Source organism: Canis lupus, chromosome 34, assembly GCF_048164855.1.
Source record: "Canis lupus baileyi chromosome 34, mCanLup2.hap1, whole genome shotgun sequence".
Taxonomy (NCBI): domain Eukaryota; kingdom Metazoa; phylum Chordata; class Mammalia; order Carnivora; family Canidae; genus Canis; species Canis lupus.
In genome coordinates this window covers 6,033,635-6,052,565 of record NC_132871.1, presented here as the reverse complement: position 1 = coordinate 6,052,565, position 18,931 = coordinate 6,033,635, and the positions used below count along the sequence as shown (strand labels likewise).

The window sequence follows — 18,931 nt, the reverse complement described above, 5'->3', positions numbered from 1 at the left end:
TTTTCATAAGTGCATGCCAAATCATTGAAAGGGACCTGAGAAACCTCAATAATGGTGATAGTCATGATGAGGAATTTTTTTTTTAGGATGAAGAGATGCATTATAATGTCACTGCTCACCCTAAATGTTGGGGGTCAGCATTAGAACTCAAGAAGCTAGAGTTCTGAATCATAATCTGGAGGGGGAAAAAAAAACTAGAAAGTGATAATCTTCAAACAAGACAATACAGCTGTTTCCTTATAAGAATGGGGTTTAAAGTCTTTCTTCTTCAGGAGACAGTGTAAGTTGTACAGTAAATAAAATATATTTAGGAATTATAGAATATACCACTGACCTGGTAGGTGACAGTACATTAGCTGAGGGTTCATGCTACAGATTCAGATGGATCTGGATTTGTTCCCAGCTCCTCCGCCACTTATCAGCTCTTTAACCTCAGATTAGCAAAATTTTAGACTATTTTAAGCCTTAGTGTTCTCATGTATAAACTAAGAGATAATGAGTATAATAAAAATTTAATTATCCTATTTGCTGTCATGCATTATTTTAATTCCTCGAACCTCAAAACAAAATTCCTAAGTAATATTCCCCTTTCTACATGAGAACACATTTGTAGTTTTTGATACTATGAGGATTTAATGAGATAATTAATAAAAATTACTTATAAAAGTGGCACATAGTAAATGCTTAATAAATGTCAGCTATTATCATTAAGATTTAAAATTTTACAATAATGACCTCTCTATAATTGAATAAAGGAAGAAACGTTAACTAATTTATTTAACAGCATGAAAACTTAATGTAACGTATTGCTGGAAATATTTAAAGAAATTCTTATTTAGCCTTTGAATATAATCACATGGTAAAATGTGACAAAGCATATCTAAATATCTTCCCCAGAGAGGGAATTTAGTTATACGGAAGGCAGAGTCCAAAGGACTTTCATTGAGCATGAGAATTTGAAATATCTCAGAAATGACTTGAGACTATACCTCTTAACTCCTATTCTCAAGATACTCCATCAATGACTGAAGCAGGGACATAATTTTCTTCTATAAGGTACCAATTAGTTGTTTTAAAATATAATTATAGTCAATTACATGCAAAAACATAGTCCTCCCTTAGGATGAAGGTGCTACAGAGGGCAATAAGAAGCTCTTGGGAAGATGGCCCTGTGTCACTCATCCCAAGTACAAACAACATTTTGCATTTCTTTAGAACTAATTTTAACTTGCCTTTCAGCTGAGGGAGTAATGGCTATGATTTAGTGCAGATGCTAGTAAGAAAGAAATGTCAAGAAGAGAAACCCTTGGCATGCTTCTGACACCCTTCACCAGGCTCCTGGGAACCAGTCCCAAGGTAATAGCCTTGGAAAATCAGTGATAACCTTTCAGGACTCAGGAATAGGTATTGGCTAACCTTTAAGAATATTTAACTGTGATAAATCCCTGCAAAGATACCTTTTTAACTGTGGAGTACGGAGTTTTATATATGTTCACTAAACCAAACTTCTGTTCAAATCTTTGACATCTGTGGTTTTTGGCCCTGACAACACATGAGAACCTCAAGGACCATAAGGCCACTGATGCTTGATCCACTGCATTTAATCAGGACCTATGAATTCTCAGAATCAGGAATAGCAAAGTCCTAAGGAGAATGAATCTTTAAAAAGATGAAATTCACACATATATGCCGTAGCAAAAATGTGATCCTTTTTTCAATTGTATCCTATTCTTTTATGTTTTTAATTTTTTTTAGAGGGAGGAGGGACAAAGGGAGAGGGGAATGAGAGAGAATCAGGGAGGCTCTGCACTGGGTGTCCAATCTTACAACCCTGAGAACACAACCTGAGCCAAAATCAAGAGTCAGCTGCTTAACTGACGCAGCCACCCAGATGCCCTTAATATTTTAAAATCATTTTTAATATACTTATTTCATATTCTCTGCTTGTTCTAGCATGTGAAGTTCTTGGTGGGGGCTCTACTGCTCAAGTTTGTTATGTCTCGGGACTTGTGTTCACAGTGATTTTTTTACACTACTAATTGCTGGAAATGAAACAATGGCTCAACATGTCAAACTGGTTCAACATAAGAAGTATTTTTTCCTGTACATTATTAAGCACGATTTCCATGAGCACAATTTATATTTTCAGTTAGAAATCTGATGCAATGCTTGGTTCAAAAAGATTTTGGTTTTAATACGTTAATATTCTTTGAGGAGCTAAGTAGTGTACTAATCATTAAGAATTCAATAGAGACTAGGTTAATTTCACTGCTTTTCCATGAAGGTCCAGCTAGAAAGCAATAAAAAGTTCAAGAAAGAAAAAAGAATCCAAACCTTTGAAGTAACCTTTTTAAACTCAATTTCAGTCTTTAATTTGATAAAATATATTTCCTGTATGTGCAAATTAATTTGTAAGCAATATTATATAGGCTATGGATAAGAAAAATACATTTAAGTATATATTTAATAAGTAACTTTTATTGGAAAGAATAAAATTTCATGGAGAGTCTCTGCTGGCTCCAAATCTATAGTTGCCATAGTAAGTGTATATTTTGGTAGCTCAAAGACATCAAGTCTCTGTGTGCCCAGCCATCAGCCAAAAGACATGGATGACAGGTTAAAAATGCAACAAGGTTATCATCCCCAGGGATGACTAGATCAGAGTTTTCCCAATCAATGCTTTAGTTTGGGAAGCTTCCTTCAAACAAAGCCTACTCAGTCCTACTAAATATAAAACATATAAATTAGGAGCTACACTTGCCCAAGGGTGAGTGACAGGTACAGGTGGACTCCCCACCCAGGAGGCTCATCGTAGGGAATGGGGTGGTGACACTCCAGAGCTCAGTTTGAAACCATAAAGGCAGCAGATATCACAGGACTTTTGTTGGACAGAGTATTTCCTGTGGGACTGGACTTTGATATTTACACATAAATAGATATATATTTAATCAGTGTCTACATAATTTTAATATATATTGATGGTAAAAACATATCCAAAAATGATATACATAATTTTGATGTTCTACTCAACTGGTCCTAAATTACTTTTTTAGTGCTTCAAAAGAGAAACTACCCATATTTCATACATAATGTCTTTGCAGAAAACAACTTGTCCCTGAGGAGACAAGTGTTGCCAATTTCAAATAGCACACAATGAAATGTCTGAAGCTATCATACATTTGACATATAACAACTGCTTATTTTTAACTAATCATTATAATGTTGATCTTCAGTTTATTTTTCCTTATAAGTACATCATTTGGCAACATATTCAAGTTAAACTTCCTATCAGTCTGTTCCCCTGTTAAGAAAAATTCTGCTGGATTCACAATAATATAATTGATATAGCCTGGATTAAAAAAAAAACACAAAACATATTTTACTATAATTCTCTGACACAAGACAATATTATACAAAAATCAAATTTTAAGAAACCCAGGCTTTTGCTATCAAAGAAAGCATCATTTAAAGACCAACATTATTATCCCATGGAAAAAGTTTTGACATTTGGGGAAATGAGGGGAAAAATTACTCTTCTTAGGAATAAAAAAACAAGTATTTAAGTAATTTTTCCATTTTTTCTATTTTTCATAGCTGAACACTGAGTGAGGCTGTTGAACAAGAGAGACTACATTACGAGGGCAAAATGTACTCAAATATGGCTTATTTATATTAGCCTAGTTCATGAAATTAGCACTTAATGAAACAAAAATATTTCAGAAGTAACTAGATATGTGTTAAAAATGCTTCTTTTAATTATCTCTGGGTAACTATTAAATATTATAAATAAATTAGCAAAACCTAAATATAACAACAAAATTCAATGGTCCTATTTTAGAACAGGTTTGTTTTTGTTTTGAGAGCACACCTTCTATTTTGTTGTTATTCTCGCTTTTGTCTTCTCTGACCTTCCCTCCCCACCCCACCCTTTTTTTTTTTTTGAGAGAGAGAGAGAGAGAGAGAGCGTGCAGAAATGGAGGGGGATGGGGTGGGGGTAGAGGGAGAGAGAGAATCTTAATCAGACTCTACCTCCAGCTCAGAGTCCAAATGGGGCTCAATCTCAAGACCCTGAGATCATGATCTGAGCCAACATCAGGAGTCAGATGCTGAACCAAATGAGCCACCCAGGTGCCCTTTCTCTATTTTAATATATATCACCCAAGATTCTGTATTTAGCCCTTTTCTTTTTTTTAATAACTCCATACTACTTCCTTATAAGCTTTCATCATGCCCAGCCTACTAAACATCTTCAACAGGATATTGTAATATATCCCAAATGTGTCTAGAAACATTTGAACATTTCCTTCAAATCAACCAGTGTTCTGATTTCATTTTGTCTGTTTAGGACATTACCATTCTCTAAGTTATTTGGGGATGAGACTTTAGAATTTTTTTTTTCAATCTTTTTCCTTGCTTCCTCAACCTTCTTAGGCCTCCACTAGAGATCAACCAGTTCATTCGTGCAAAGTCGGTCAGTTCTAAGTGGCCCTGGACATCACCCGGGGGGTACTTTGTTTTATCCTTCTCTGTAGGGTACCTGTCAAAACACCTACGAAAATGGGGGCGCCTGGGTGGCTCAGTCAGTTAAGCGGCCGACTTTTGATTTCAGCTCCGATCATGATCTCAAGAGTCACAGGATTCAGCCCAACATTGGGTTCTGTGCTGGGTGTGGAATCTACTTAAAATTCTCTCCCTCTGCCCCTCCTCTCTTTCCCTTTCCCTCACTCTCTCTCTGTCCCTCTCCTGCCCTCCCTCTCTCCCTCTCAGAAAAAGAAAAAAAAAAAAAAAGCTTATGAATATGCTTTAAAGTAGGTTATGGTTTCTAAAGAAAAGATTGGCTCTGGGTCCAGAGAAGCTTGCAATTCACCATTTCCAGGAAACCCAAATATGCAGAGACTGGATCACACCCTAATTGAATAAAAAATTAACATATCTAGTGTACACAATGCTATATTTAAAGGTTGTGCTTATTTATCTTTGTATTACAGGTATTGAAAAAAGCAGAAAAGAACTGTATTAAATTACTTTCACCACAGTAACTATATATTATGCTTATCAGTGACTATATACTAAATTGCATTTCTTAAAGATTTTAATTTCTGAATCAATGGTCAATGGTTATGCTCTGTCATATCTTCATTGTGGCCCGTAACACATTTATAATATATATTTTCTTTTCTGTCTCCCAGATCAAGAATGTCCTATACAGGCATATACCGTATCCATTTTTGTATTCCCAACAATGCCTGATATAAAATGTGTGTTACATGAATTAAGCTAATATAGCCTATTAGTCAATAAAGTCATGGTGACTTTTCTATTATTAAGAATAAAAAAAAGATGCTTGCTCAACTGTGTTTAAAAAGAACTGAAATGTAAGAGGATTTAGTTTCAAATAAGAATTGAAATAGTGTTAAGACTCCCTTTTTATAAATATATAAACTGTAATCTGGTTACTTTTCATCTAGGTCTTAAAACTTCAAATATTTGAGAATTGTCTTTTTCCTCCTAGTGCTGCCAATTTGTTCTTTTCTCAGGAATTTATCACATCTTATTCATTGCTCCAGTTCAAAAGAAAAGTATGTATATTTAAAAATAATTCTTAATATCCAAACATGCTATAATTGTTAGATGAATTAGACTAAAGGAGAAACTAGGTGAGGCTTTTGATATTTTCTTCATGTTTATCTTAACAGAAGAAAAGGGAAGGGATGTAGAAGATTGGCAGAAAAAAAATTTCACTTGCTGATTAAAGACATCATTCAAAATACACCCATACAAAAATATATTTTTTTAAATCTGATTTTGCCACAGGACCAGTTAAAAGCAAGGTTTGGGGACTTAAAATAGTGATATCTGATTCAAACATAAGTTATTTATATTTTTATGATATACATTTCTACATATTGTTCCCTCCTCCCCCCTCCCCCCAAACTTAAGTCAAGTCTGGTGTAAATACAAATTTGTTGGGAAGGGATTTTTAAAAAATTGGAAATCAGTGATCTGCCAAACCTGGTTCAGTGTAGCAAGGAATAGGGACAGTGAATGTGAGATGGAAGGAAATAGACCCAACTCTGCAAATGAGAGCAGGAGAGAACCAGGAAGAGCAATCACCCTCAGCCTCTCAAGAAAGACACAGGCCGCCCCCCACCCCCCGCCCCGCCACACTTCTGGAATGAGACTTGAGCCAACTGTGCTTGTCTCTCAGATGATAGGCACTTTGGTGAACACATGCATTACACAGATTTGCAAGTTAAAAAAAAATTCAGGAAAATGTTCTAAAATTGTAACCTTAAACAGGAATGTTGGTATTATATGAAGTTTGGTAGAGAGATTCAGAGCTATAATCATATGATGAAACTGACACAGGACTATGGGGCTTGGAGATAAAGAGGAGTTCCTCCTACAGGACCTGGTAAGTCCACTTGAGAGCAAAGTCATTCATTCCAACCATCTTGGTTAGGTTCCTTTATTTTATTAGAGAATTTCAACCGTCTGTTGTTTGCTTGCATTGGTTGACTTCAAATGTCAATGTATTTGCTTTAATCATTGTCCTGTAGGAACCATGCCAGAGTATATGACCTCATATATTTTACTATCTCCAACTCTTACCCAAATCATTTTTTTGTTTTTTCTATTTTTTTACTTTGTTTTTTTCCAACTCTTATCAAAATCAAAGTTACAAAAAAGTAACATTCCCTGCAGATTATATCCTAAAATATATATAAATGTATTCATCTCTATAATTTTCCTAGATTTTAATCCTAGGAACCAAAAAAACCAATGGTTTTGGAACAAACCAAAAAAAAATCATTCATAAAGCTGGAAAAATATTTGGACAATGTTTTTGTGTTTTGTATGTAGCATGTGTGGTCTATTTCAATAAGCCCCTCTACTCCTATAAAATTGCTTTTACTAAATTGAGCTTTGTTGTGATGTCCTCTACTTATTATTGGTTTTATAGGTGAGATACATAGAGCAAGTTGCCCCTTAGGTCACTCTGTTAGCCTTTCATAAGCCCCATGGGAGAAGATTTCCTCAGATCTTCAGTGAAAGAAAGAGTTTTGCCCCTCCTTATCAAATCACATTCTTATTTTATAGAACATGAAAGTCTCACGAGTACCTGCCCAAAGAAATTTAATTGCGCTTACTAATTTATTTTATTTAAGCTTTTGAAAATCTCTTCCTACAGGAATATAAAATAAAACACTGTAAAAGACCCACCGTTGAAGTGAATGCTTTTCATTAAAAATATATATTCACTATGTTTCCATAGATGTGAACTATACTATGGCCTCTATAGTTTTCCACCTTCTTGAAAGAATCAGCTCTCCTGGAAGGTGCCAGAGGAGCTAACAAGGAAGCATGGGTCCACTTAGTAACAGGGTCTCCTAGTTTTAACGTCACTTCAGCTCATTGTCTATAGGCCTAATGTTATCAGGTGGTTGCCTTTGGCCAACTTGGGTCCTCGGTCTTGATCAATGACACCTGGCCTGCAACTTTCTAACATCATCACATGCCTGTGCTTTGTCTGGCACCCCTCTCTGCCCTGTGTCATCTTACACCAAACTGCACCATCAACTACACCAGCTGTCTCTGCCCTGATCCATCTGGCAAACAGAAAGAAATGGGCTAAAAAGGAAACAAGACTTACAAATGTATGAGGAAAAAAAACTAATCCTGAAATTCAGTTTGATTATATCTTAACTAGATATGTTCTAGAAATCTAAATTGCATATTTGTATTCATGAATTTTATTTAGCATCTAAAATATAAATGCCATTTAGAAATTTCAGATATGTTAAATTCATTCAGAGATAATATTTTGGTACGTATATTCTCCCCCTTCTGGATAGTAACCTCTAGAAAAATCTACCCTTAAAGAGATAAACTGTTATCCTCAAGCCACCCAGTACATATACACACTTGCCGTCAGTACATTCATGGAAAAAAAATAATTCTAATATAAAATCAAGAGACATGAATCGAAAAATAAATATGCTTTAAAAAATAATTCAACTGAACTAAATTACTTAAGAACTGTGTTATTTCAAATTATTAAAGCTTCTTTGTGGAAGTGGTCATTCAAAAGTGTCAGTGCCCAATTCATTCTAGGAGACTAGCATTACCCTGACACCAAAAGCCAGATAAAAGATACAAGGAAAAAAAGAGACAAAATTACACACCAATATCTCTTATGAATATTGATATATAAACTTTCAACAGAATACTAGCAAACCAAGTTCAATAACATATTAAAAAGATTATATATCATGATCAAGTGGGATTTATTTCTGGAATGCAAGGATGGCTCAACATACCAAAATCTACACCACATCAGCAGAATGAAGAAAAAAATATGATTATCACAATTGATGTGGAAAAAGCACATAACAAAAATCAACAACTTGCGTGATAAAAACACTCACCAAACTGGGAATAAAAACAGTCTTCACATACTCAAGGATTGCTGTACTCATAAATACAGTATCTTGTTCAGATTAATAACCTACAGCAAGTAAACCAAACTCATTAAAAAGTCCCATGAGGAGAAGTACTTACCTGCCAAAATTTTCTTGAACTGCTTAAACCATACATCACAGTGGTCTTCACTTAAATTAATAAGATCAAGCGTAGAATCTTTTAATTTATTTTGTTCCTTCTTCAAACAAATGAAGAGTGTGATACCCAATAAAGTACCATTTCCCTGTTGCTTAGCAGAATAACGTCGTTTCAGTTTGACAGAGAATATGTCCTTGACTTCAATAAATTCTTCTTTACATTGAACATCACATTTGGAGTCACCTGAAAAAAAATTAAATTTTCTGATCAAAACCATTGTGTCCAGATCTTCTATGCATGAATTACAAAAAGTGAAACCCCACAAATCTTTATCATGTTTCATTTCATTGATTGTGCTTTATATCACTCCCTGTGTGAGTTGGGGAGGGAAGAAAAATTGGGTCTATTTTCCCAAGAATGAAAAGAGAGAAAGAGGCGCCTGGGTGGCTCAGATGGTTAAGCATCTGCCTTTGGCTCAGGTCATGATCTCAGGGTCCTGGGATCACGCCCTGTGTCAGGCTCCCTGTTCAATGGGGAGTCTTCTTCTCTCTCTCATTCTGCCATTCTCTCTCTCTCTCATAAAATAAAATAAAATAAATAAATAAAAGAAAAGAAAAGAAAAGAAAAGAAGAAAAGAAAAGAAAAGAGAGGAAAAATGGCATTGAGTCCCTGTCATACAAGGCCTAGGACATTCAAAAACTGAAGATACTCAATAGGAGAATTTCAAGAACTTAAAGCAACATTTCAATAACAGTAAATTAGCATTATGCAAGAGGCTCCTCGGCCCTAATCCGGACAGAATAAAATAATGGGAAGAGTAGAATTCATTAACAGAAGTGAGTTTATAACAAGTATTAAAGGTGAGGTGTACGGAAAAAGAGTACATACATTCCAGGTAAAGCAAAACATGTGTACAAAGGAAGCAGGGTGAGATCACTGTGCGAATCCCTGCCCATCTAGAAAGAACCATCCACCTGACTCTTACCACAGGCAGACTTTATTTCACAGTGGCATGAAAGTGTACTGGCTATGTCAACCACAGGTCAGAAAATAGGTTTTGTGGTAAAAGACCATTTCAACTGACTCTCAAAGTAGCAGTGTTTAAACTTTTAAAAAGTACTTCTAAAATTCCCACCCAGGCCAACACAGAATCACAGGGACTGGTTTGCCTTCGCCTGAAATAACTAAAAAAGTACGTGAGATACACGAAACATCCATTTTCAGGGGGCCCTGGGTGGCTCAGTGGGTTAAGCTCTGCGTTCGGCTTAGGTCATGATCCCAGGGTCCTGGGATCGAGCCCCATGTTGGGCTCCCAGCTCAGTGGGGAGCCTGCTTCTCCCTCTCCCTCTGCCCCTCCTGCTCTGCTCATGTGCTCTCTCTCTCTCTCAAATAAATGAAAGAAAGAAAAGAAAGGAAAGAAAGAAAGAACATCAGTTTTCAGACACTGGGCCATCAGGTAGCCCAGGACAGCGGTCCTGAAAGAGGGGAAACAAAGGAAGCACAGGAGCACCCCAGGCTACTGCCTGGAGAGGGTTTCCAGGCCACAGTGTAAGTAGGGAGCCCCCAGGGAGCCCGGCTGTCTCCGTGGGTGAAGCAGGAATGAAGAGCACCTGGAAGCCCCAAGGACTCTGTTCACCAGGCAAATGGCTGGGGAGGGGAAAGCTGCAGGTGGGTGAGCTTTCTGCAGAGGCCCCCGCGAACCTTCAGCTGAGTATAAATGGCACATGTGCGAGACCAGGGGAAGAGAACTACCCAAAGGGTTAGAGAAAACAAAGCTCAGAGATCACACAGGCGCTGCCACCAGCCAAAGTGGAAAAACAGTGCAATCTGGGAGACACTGAGGACGGTCCTTGTAAGAGAACGGTCTCCTTCATGAGCTAACTAAAGGTCGCTCTGATTCGAATCACCTAACAAAACTTAAAAGCAAACCTCAAAAGGATTAAACTGTTTCCGAGTAACAACTACAACCTACGATAAAGCTCAAGACTATAGGGATACAAAAATAGTCACCAACCTTACACAGCAAAACTCACAATCTCTCATTCAATCAGAAATCACAATGTGGGGCTCCTGGGTGGCTCAGCCCATTATGTTCCACCTTTGGCTCAGATCATGATCGCGGGGTCCTGGGATCCAGCCCCACATTGGGCTCCCCGCTCAGGGGGGAGCCTGCTTCTCCCTCTGCCTTGGGCCCTGCCTCCCCTCCCCCACCACCCCACCCACTCATATGTGCACGTGCACACTGCCTCTAATAAATAAATTCTTTAAAAATAAAGAATGCACCAGGTGCATGGGGCACCTGGGGGGCTTAGTCTGTTGAGCATCCAGCTATTTCGGCTCAGGTCATGATCTCATGGGTCAGGGTCTGTGCTCAGCAGGGAGTCTGCTTGCCCATTCTCTCTCCCTCTGCCCCTCCTCCCACAGCACTCACACCCTCTCTCACATAAATCTCTCTTTAAAAATCACAATGCATATTTAAAAAGCAGGGAAAAACACGACCCATGATAAGAGGATAAAAGTCAATAGAAGCAGATGCAGAGATAACAGCAGCGCACAGCAGCCGCACAGGCCCTCTCTCGGTTCCCTTGGCCCTTCCACAGGCGTGGCATTCCCCAGTCGAGCAAGGGCTCTCAGGTGCATTAGGAAGCTGCTTCCCTGCATTCTCAGCGAGTGGGCCTCTCCCAACCATTCTGCAAACTACACCCGATTGTTCATAAAGCACACATACCACGGAAAAACAAGCCTTTTTCTCAATGGTTATGGTGGTGGGATAAGGTGAACCCGAAGGCGATTTGTCGGGCCTGTCACCTCCTCAGAAAGCTCAGGCTTCAAGTCTGGGTACAGCACATTTCTTCTGTCCCCCACTGAAAGCCGGCCAGGGTCTCTAGAACACTTGGGAGGGACAGGAGAGGTTACATCCTTCCTCTACCTTCAAGGATGAAAGGAAGCAGGCTTGTCAATGGTGCTTCTTCCAGGCCAATCTTACAATATTGATTATGACTTTGCCTCTCACACAAATTTCATATTTTCATGTAGTAGAACATACTGTAAGTAAGAGTTCCGTGGAAGGATGAATGGAAACCAAGAACCATTGGGGGAAAGAAAAAAATGGAAGTGCTGAAATAAAGTCCTCTTTTCAGTCCATGGAAGACCTATATTATAATCTGAATTATATACTGTGTGTGCGCTTTACCTTGGCAATAATTCAATGGCTTCTAATTTAAAACCTCTTGTAGGAAAAAAATAAATAAATAAAACCTCTTGTAGGGACGCCTCAGTGGCTCAGTGGTTGAGTGTCTGCCTTCAATTCAGCTCAGGGCGTGATCTCGGGGTCTGGGATCAAGTCCCACATCGGGCTCCCTGTAGGGAGCCTGCTTCTCCCTCTGCCTGTGTCTCTGCCTCTCTGTCTGTGTCTCTCATGAATAAATAGTCTTTTAAAAAACTTGTAAATTGAAAATTTAAAGATAATACAGCAACATCCAAGATCAAACTTAGTAGTAAAAACCAGAAGAATTTCTGGAAACAGTACAGGAATACCTATGATCACTCTTACTATTCCCAATTACTCTGGACATTCTGGCCAATACAATATGAAAGAAAAGTGAAATAAAAGGCAATTGGTCATGGGAAGGGCAGAAGCGGGACTAGAATCATGACTTTCTACAGATATCACAATATGTTTGCAAAATCCACAAGAATCTATTTAAGATCATTAGAACTAATAAGAATACCCAGTAAGGAAGCTGGTTACAAATACATCAATACCCAGGAAGAAAGCAGAATGGGGATAAGAAGATTTTATGCCAATGAATATATCACACCTAAGAATAAATTTAGCAAAATGATCCTGGACTTGTATGGGTCAGCGGAGGTTGGGGGGGTGGGGGTACTATTCCAAACATACTGAGAAACAAAAGAACTAAATAAATGGAGACCTATTAAGTTTTAAGATTACACTTTTTTTCTATGACAGTATTCTCATTATTAACTGACTACTTAAAATGCTATTCCAATCAAAATCTCAATGGTATTTTCTTTGATGTAAGGGGCAAGGAAACTAATCAAATGATTTGCAAATCTTCTCGGAATAAGTGTATTATATTAATGAAGAAAATGTTTTAAAAGTACAGTAATGAGGGGGGAGTATAGGCCTGATCAGATAGTACTATTTTGTAAAGCTGTAATAATTAAAACATCTAGGAATAGATAAAAGAAGGGTTCAAAGAAACTTGCATACGTTTAAAAAGTCACTAATGTGATAATGGTGGCATCTGAGCTCAGTAGGAAATATTCAGTAAAAGGCAATTCAGAACGGGTTAATCTCTTGAAAAAGAAAAAAAATGAGCCCAATTTCATAATATATACCAGTATTTCTAGATTAGAAAGAACTTTATATACTCATAAATTAGTAAAGCCTAAGAGTGACAGTAAAAGCAGACATACAGAGATTGAGATACTTAACATAAAAATTATTCAATGCCCACCTGAAACTACTATAAAATGGCATGCTAATTACACTTCAAAAAAGAAAGGCAAAAAATTATTCAATCGCCTATAAAGACCTAAAGAACCATAAATAGATGGCATAAGCAGAAGCCAACCAGGCAGAACTATCTGCAACACATGACAGTTAAATAATCTATTTAATCAAGAAACGAAACACTTTAGTGGCAAAGTACATAAAAGACCCAAGCAGGCGTTTCACAAAAGAAGAAATGCAAATTGACCAATAGACATATGAGAAAGTTCAACCTAATTAGTAATCAAAGAAATGCAAATTAAAACAACAAGATACCAGTTTTTGCCTTTTAGATTGGCACAAGATCAAAAATCATGCTCGACGATGGTGCGGCTGAAAGGAACCAATCCCAGCGCTGGTGGGAATGCAAAAATGCTAACTGCTGGAGAACAAGTTGGGAATATGCATCAAAAGACTTCAAAATGTTAACTGCAGCAGTATTTATAATAGCAGAAATATTTAAAGCAATGTTCATGTTCTTCAAGAGGAGAATGGTTGAATCCGTTTTCTGCAGCTCTTAAATGAGCAAGTTAGGACTCCAGGGACATTCATGGTGAGAGGCATGAAAAAGTGGAATAAAGGCAAGGTACGAAGTAATCTGAGGGATTTCGTCTCACTTTCATTAAAAAGAAAAAACAAGACGCTCAAGTAGAGAACCCACAACAAACTCAGTACTGGTTACCTACTAAAGAGAAATATGAGGGAGTAGGGGATTAATTTTTTTCCTATAAACCTCTGTAACGTCCCTCTCCCTAATCAGCATTACATTTATAATTTTTAAAAATGCAGGAAAGGAAAAATGCTTTAAAATACGCATAGGTTTGATCCAGCAGTTCACTTTCAGGAATGTGCCCTAAGGGAATAAATAATATGCACAATTTCGCTAAAAGAATGCTTACCCAAGCATTCTTTGAGTGAAACCTAGAAACAAACTGTGTAACAGAGCAGCATCGGTTCTGTAAAATATATTCATATAATGCTATTCAAGTACAATGTAGAAATTGGACCAGAAGTGTCTAAAATAGCACTTTTCCATTTACTGAATTCACCACGCGTGTAACACACTTTCATATGCACATGTATGTGAATATGCATATGAAAACTCGGAATCGATTGTGATCTAGGTCGTGTATATGAATTTCTACCGTTTCTACGATGGGAGTATTTCTGTGGTCAATTGGAAAAGATGGTTTCCTTTGCTCATCCTACAATAGTTCCCGATCATGTCACTTGTAATGTTAAAATTCCACTCCCTAAAAAGGGTAGCGAATACCCCTGAGCACGAGCTACAGGCCAGGCGCGGCCCTAAGCCTACAGCTATCAGCTCAGTGAGCCCCCACCGCAGCCCTATGAAGAGGATGCGGTTTCCTCAACGAAAGGAAACGCAGGGGAGTTCAGGGGACTTGTCCACAGTCGTACCCCCGGTGGCTGGTCTCAACCACAGCTCCTCAGGGACACTGGGCCCACGTACACTCCTTCTTCAAGGGAGCACATTCTCATCTGACCCCCTGGATCTGTTTTTAAATCGAGTCAAACCTAGACCACCAGGCAAATCGTTGTTGGGTCTCTCACAGCAAAACAACCACCGTGTCCCTTAACAGTGGTACTTCCTCAGGGACTGAAGTGACTTCAGGAAAATGGGAAGTGAGGTGGAGGGGACAGGAGCTCACAGGCTGAGCATCCTGAGGATCCCCGGAACTCGGCCCCGCATGCCCTGCTCTCCTCCTCAGGCTCCTCCTGTCTTCCCCGCATCGGCCCACAGATTGCAATGTGGGGCGCTGACGTGAGGGTCCCCTTGCTGAGGTGACAGAGGAGACCAAGGGGAAGACCTGCCGGTTCGGAGCAAACCTTTCCCTTTTATTTGAAAGGAAAATAAGGGTCATTGATCTGTGACTAAAACATTGAACAGATTCCTAACAAGAGACGAGTGTTCTTCACCCTTGTTGGTGGCCGCAGCTCTACTGATCTCTCAGGTGCCCGCGTCCCACCCAGCCCTTCTGAGCTAGTCCTCCTGCAGCGTTAATCATTCACCCACGTCAATCTGCCCGGTTTTCTAAAATGGAATTCATTTAATATTGGATATAACTGTTTCCTAACACTTGAAGATGTGGAGAGTTGTAGGACTTTGACACAAAACTGTTTTGTTTTTGGGGTTTTTTTTGGTTCTGAATAATGGTCTTCAGGAATAAAACGTGTCAGAATTCTGTGAACTTGAATTTAAGATGTTTTTATATAAAGGCTGGGAACCGTCCATTGTTTACCAGACTAACCAGATATCAGATTAGGTGGTGCTTTTCTAGGTCTTTGTTTTTGAAGTTCTTAAGAAGGGAGCAGGGGCCAGCTGGCTCCGTGGGGCAGCAGGACACTGGTTTCCCAGACTTGAAAGAGAGCGAAGGCCAAAGGTTCCTCAGGTTTCTAGGTGGAAAGCCCTGAGGCTAACCCCACAGTGAAGGCTGAAGGTTCTGGAGATCATCTGATACGATAAACTGAAAAATCCCAAGGTCACTGTGTCTCCTCAATCCCCACTCCAAAACACTTATTCTTTGGGACACACTTAGAATACAGAAATATTTATGAGAAACAAGATTAAAGGGGAAAAAATAAAGCACTCAGAGAGAAGACTATGACTCTGGGTCTATAAGATTGACCACTTATCTATACCCTTTTCTGGGAGTATCTTAAAAATGATTTGGGCTCACTTTGTTCTCCATGTTCACCAGAAAAATACTGCTTTTCATATATAAACTATAAATCCATAAATGCTGAAAAGAATGGTGGTCCCATATCTCTGCCTAAATTTTTATCCACACGATAGCTGCTTGGCTCCGTGTTTAGCCACCTCTGTGGTAGCCCAATCAATTTCCACCACAAATAAAAGCAAATGTTTTCATAACTGTATGCAAAAGCCACCTTTCCATGTTCAACTTGTGTTTGGTTACAGATAGCATGTTACAACAGGAGTTAAAAAAAAATACTTTGGGGCATGTATTTTAAATTCAACTTTAATTTTCCCTTCGTGTTAAGAGAGATCGCTATTGGTGAAAAATGTGGAGTAAAACGTCATCCAAAAAATGATATTTGATAACAGTAGGTAAAAATACGGGAATCGTCTGCATACTTTTTCAGGTTATGAAAACGTAAACCTTAGAGAGGACATATAATTTTTCTTGGTGGCATGTGGTTTATTATTTGAAATCTATTGGTTCATTAGTATCATATTGGTTATAGCTAGTTGTTTCAGAACATTAACTGTCCTCTCACATTACTTACAGAGATACTGGGGACCATCTGTTCTTGCAAGGGATTTAAGTATATGTCTATTGGATATCATGCTATTTATTTAATTCAGCACCCACTTCCTATTGTTGTATTTTCTTGGGGGGGAAAAGTCAATTTAATTACAGGGAATAAAGATAACCTCTCCTAGCAGGTTACCCTGTCACCATGAGAGCAAAGCAGGACCTGCTTAAAGTAGGTTATAGTGGTTAACAAGAAGAGTATAACCAGAAACACTTAAGAATATTTAACAAAGGTTTAACAAAAATAGAACAGTGAATGGCACTTTTAAAAATATTACTGTAAGCCTAGGGCTTGTCTAAATCAATCTTGGCACATCTGTCTGACGCAGACCGTAAACAGGATTAGAGCTGGATTTATCTGCTTGGCGCTAATTGTGCTCACAGTTTCTGCACATGTCCACTCTTTAAAAATACTGCCTGAAAAACAGGCCTGCCTGATAGATGGCTCCCACAACATAGTGTAGACACACACTTATGCTATATTAGATGGTTAAGCAATGTGATGTCTAACAATTTTTTTGGCTCTTCAGAATTACTTATCTAATCCCCTAATTAAAAATACAAAATTCTGTTTGAATACACCACATACTGAGATAAATCTGTGAAGCAGGGGACCAATAAATTTGAATACACTTTAATTGTAAGAAGAAAACACAATTTAATTGTTAATAATCAGGTTAAACCAGAGTTTAAACAAATAGGGCTGCTCCTGTAGTTTACTGAAAAACCTTCACAATGCATTACTCTCCTCAAGAATTATGACATAACATTTGTTAGCAGAGAAAACTTCTAGATATGTACACATATCAAGAGTGACAAGAAATAGCATTCTTATCTAGCAAAAAGAAATTTCTATGTAGAGAGAGAGAAAATTTTAAACTTATCCTTTACAGGGAGAGATAGAGTGCCAGTCCGATATCCAAAAGTCATATTTTTATCACACCAAATAAAAAATTAATGCTCAATTTATATCTGCATTTTTTTTTCTACTTAGTCATTTTTATCATGTGTAAACAGCTTACATACTTTTAAGAATTTAAGCACTTGGAGATATTTAGGTATTTTAGAAAGAAGTCCAAAATAAACTAGTCCTTCAAAAAAATGTAGAAGTATTAGTCTTTGGTTTACAGATTTGAAACGGAGACAACATGTAATTCCTTATTCAAAACAACATTTAATGCCTATGATACAAAGTGATGTTAGCAATTTTAAATTACTTGGTCTGTTTAATCAATCATGGATACCACATAAAACTGATTTTTTAAAAAAAAAGAGTATAATTGAAAAGGTAGGTTAACTTCCAATCACAGACGATCTTCTGTTTTAAAGCTTTTTCTTGGTATGTAACTTATTCATGGTCTAAAGATCTTGTGGAGATCATAGAAACCAGTTTTACCCTAAATCGTAACCATTACTAAAAGGTATGTCTATGCTTTCACTGGTATTTTATACATACAAATAATCAGGGGAAACTCGCAAATTAGGTCAATCATTTAAATACTTAAACCAAAACACCCATCAGCAGTTCTCAGTGTAGAGTCTCAGAGGTTCTGGAGGGTCAAAGTGATTTTTACAATACTAAACACGCTCTGTGCCTTTTTCACCACGTTGGCATCTGCACTGACGGTGCAAGTGCAAAAGTGGTAAAAAACCCCGGTGTCAGCATGAATCAAAGCAGTAACACTAACTTTTACCACTAATTCTTGCATTCTTCACCAACCTCGAACTCCCAGTTTAAAAATAAAAAGGTCCATTTCACTTAACGGTCCTTGATGAAGTAGAAACACTAATTTTTTTTGTTTTAAAATCTCTACTCTGGGATAGGGGGAGCACCTAGGTGGCTCAGTCGGTTGGGCCTCCAACTCTTGATTTCAGCTCATGTCATGATCTCTGGGTCATGAGTTGGAGCCCAGCATCCGGACCAGGCTCAGCAGGGGAGTGGGCTTGAGATTCTTTCCCTTTCCCTTTGCTCCTCCCATGGCTCACATGTGTGCATGTGCATGCGTGAGCTCTTGAGTGTTCTCTCTCTCTCCTACTAAATCTTTAAAAAAATAAAAGTAAAAAATTAAAATCTCTACCCTGGACTACATTTCTTTTTAATATCATGTGAGATGACATGGGAAATATGCATAATGAATTTCTGCTATAAATCAAAATGAGGATTCTCTCCAGGAAAAGCACTTACACCATTTGAGCTGCAATTGAACTAGCTGGTTTTGTGGAAGCCTATTTTTACTTGAAAGATCGACTGACAGACTATGGTATTCAGACTTGAGTATTTGGCAAACATTTTCTGGGAAATGAACAATGTGAGCCAGTCACTAAAGAAAAACAGCTAAAAATGTTTGTTGTCGATGACAAAATTCAAGCTTTAGAGCAAAAATCAGAATTTTACAAAACGTGTATCACAATGAGCTTGACAGCTTCCCAATACTTCAAGAATTTTCTCATGAGACTGGCGGTCATGTTAATATTTCTAATATTTTTTAAAATACTGGGTAATACTGGTCAACATCTGGAAGCTCTATTTAACTTAGTACACACCAAATTT

The 18,931-nt window shown here is 37.9% G+C and overlaps 1 protein-coding gene across 3 annotated transcripts in view; it reads right to left on the bottom strand.

Annotated features, from left to right (window-relative positions):
• Positions 1-18,931, bottom strand: part of CERKL (CERK like autophagy regulator) — a 129,577-nt gene that overhangs the window by 81,046 nt on the left and 29,600 nt on the right. For all 3 annotated transcript variants that reach the window (XM_072811384.1, XM_072811385.1, XM_072811386.1), the window contains exon 2: positions 8,563-8,805. In XM_072811384.1, coding sequence (XP_072667485.1) covers positions 8,563-8,805 — 243 coding nt within the window. The remainder of the gene's footprint in view (positions 1-8,562; positions 8,806-18,931) is intronic.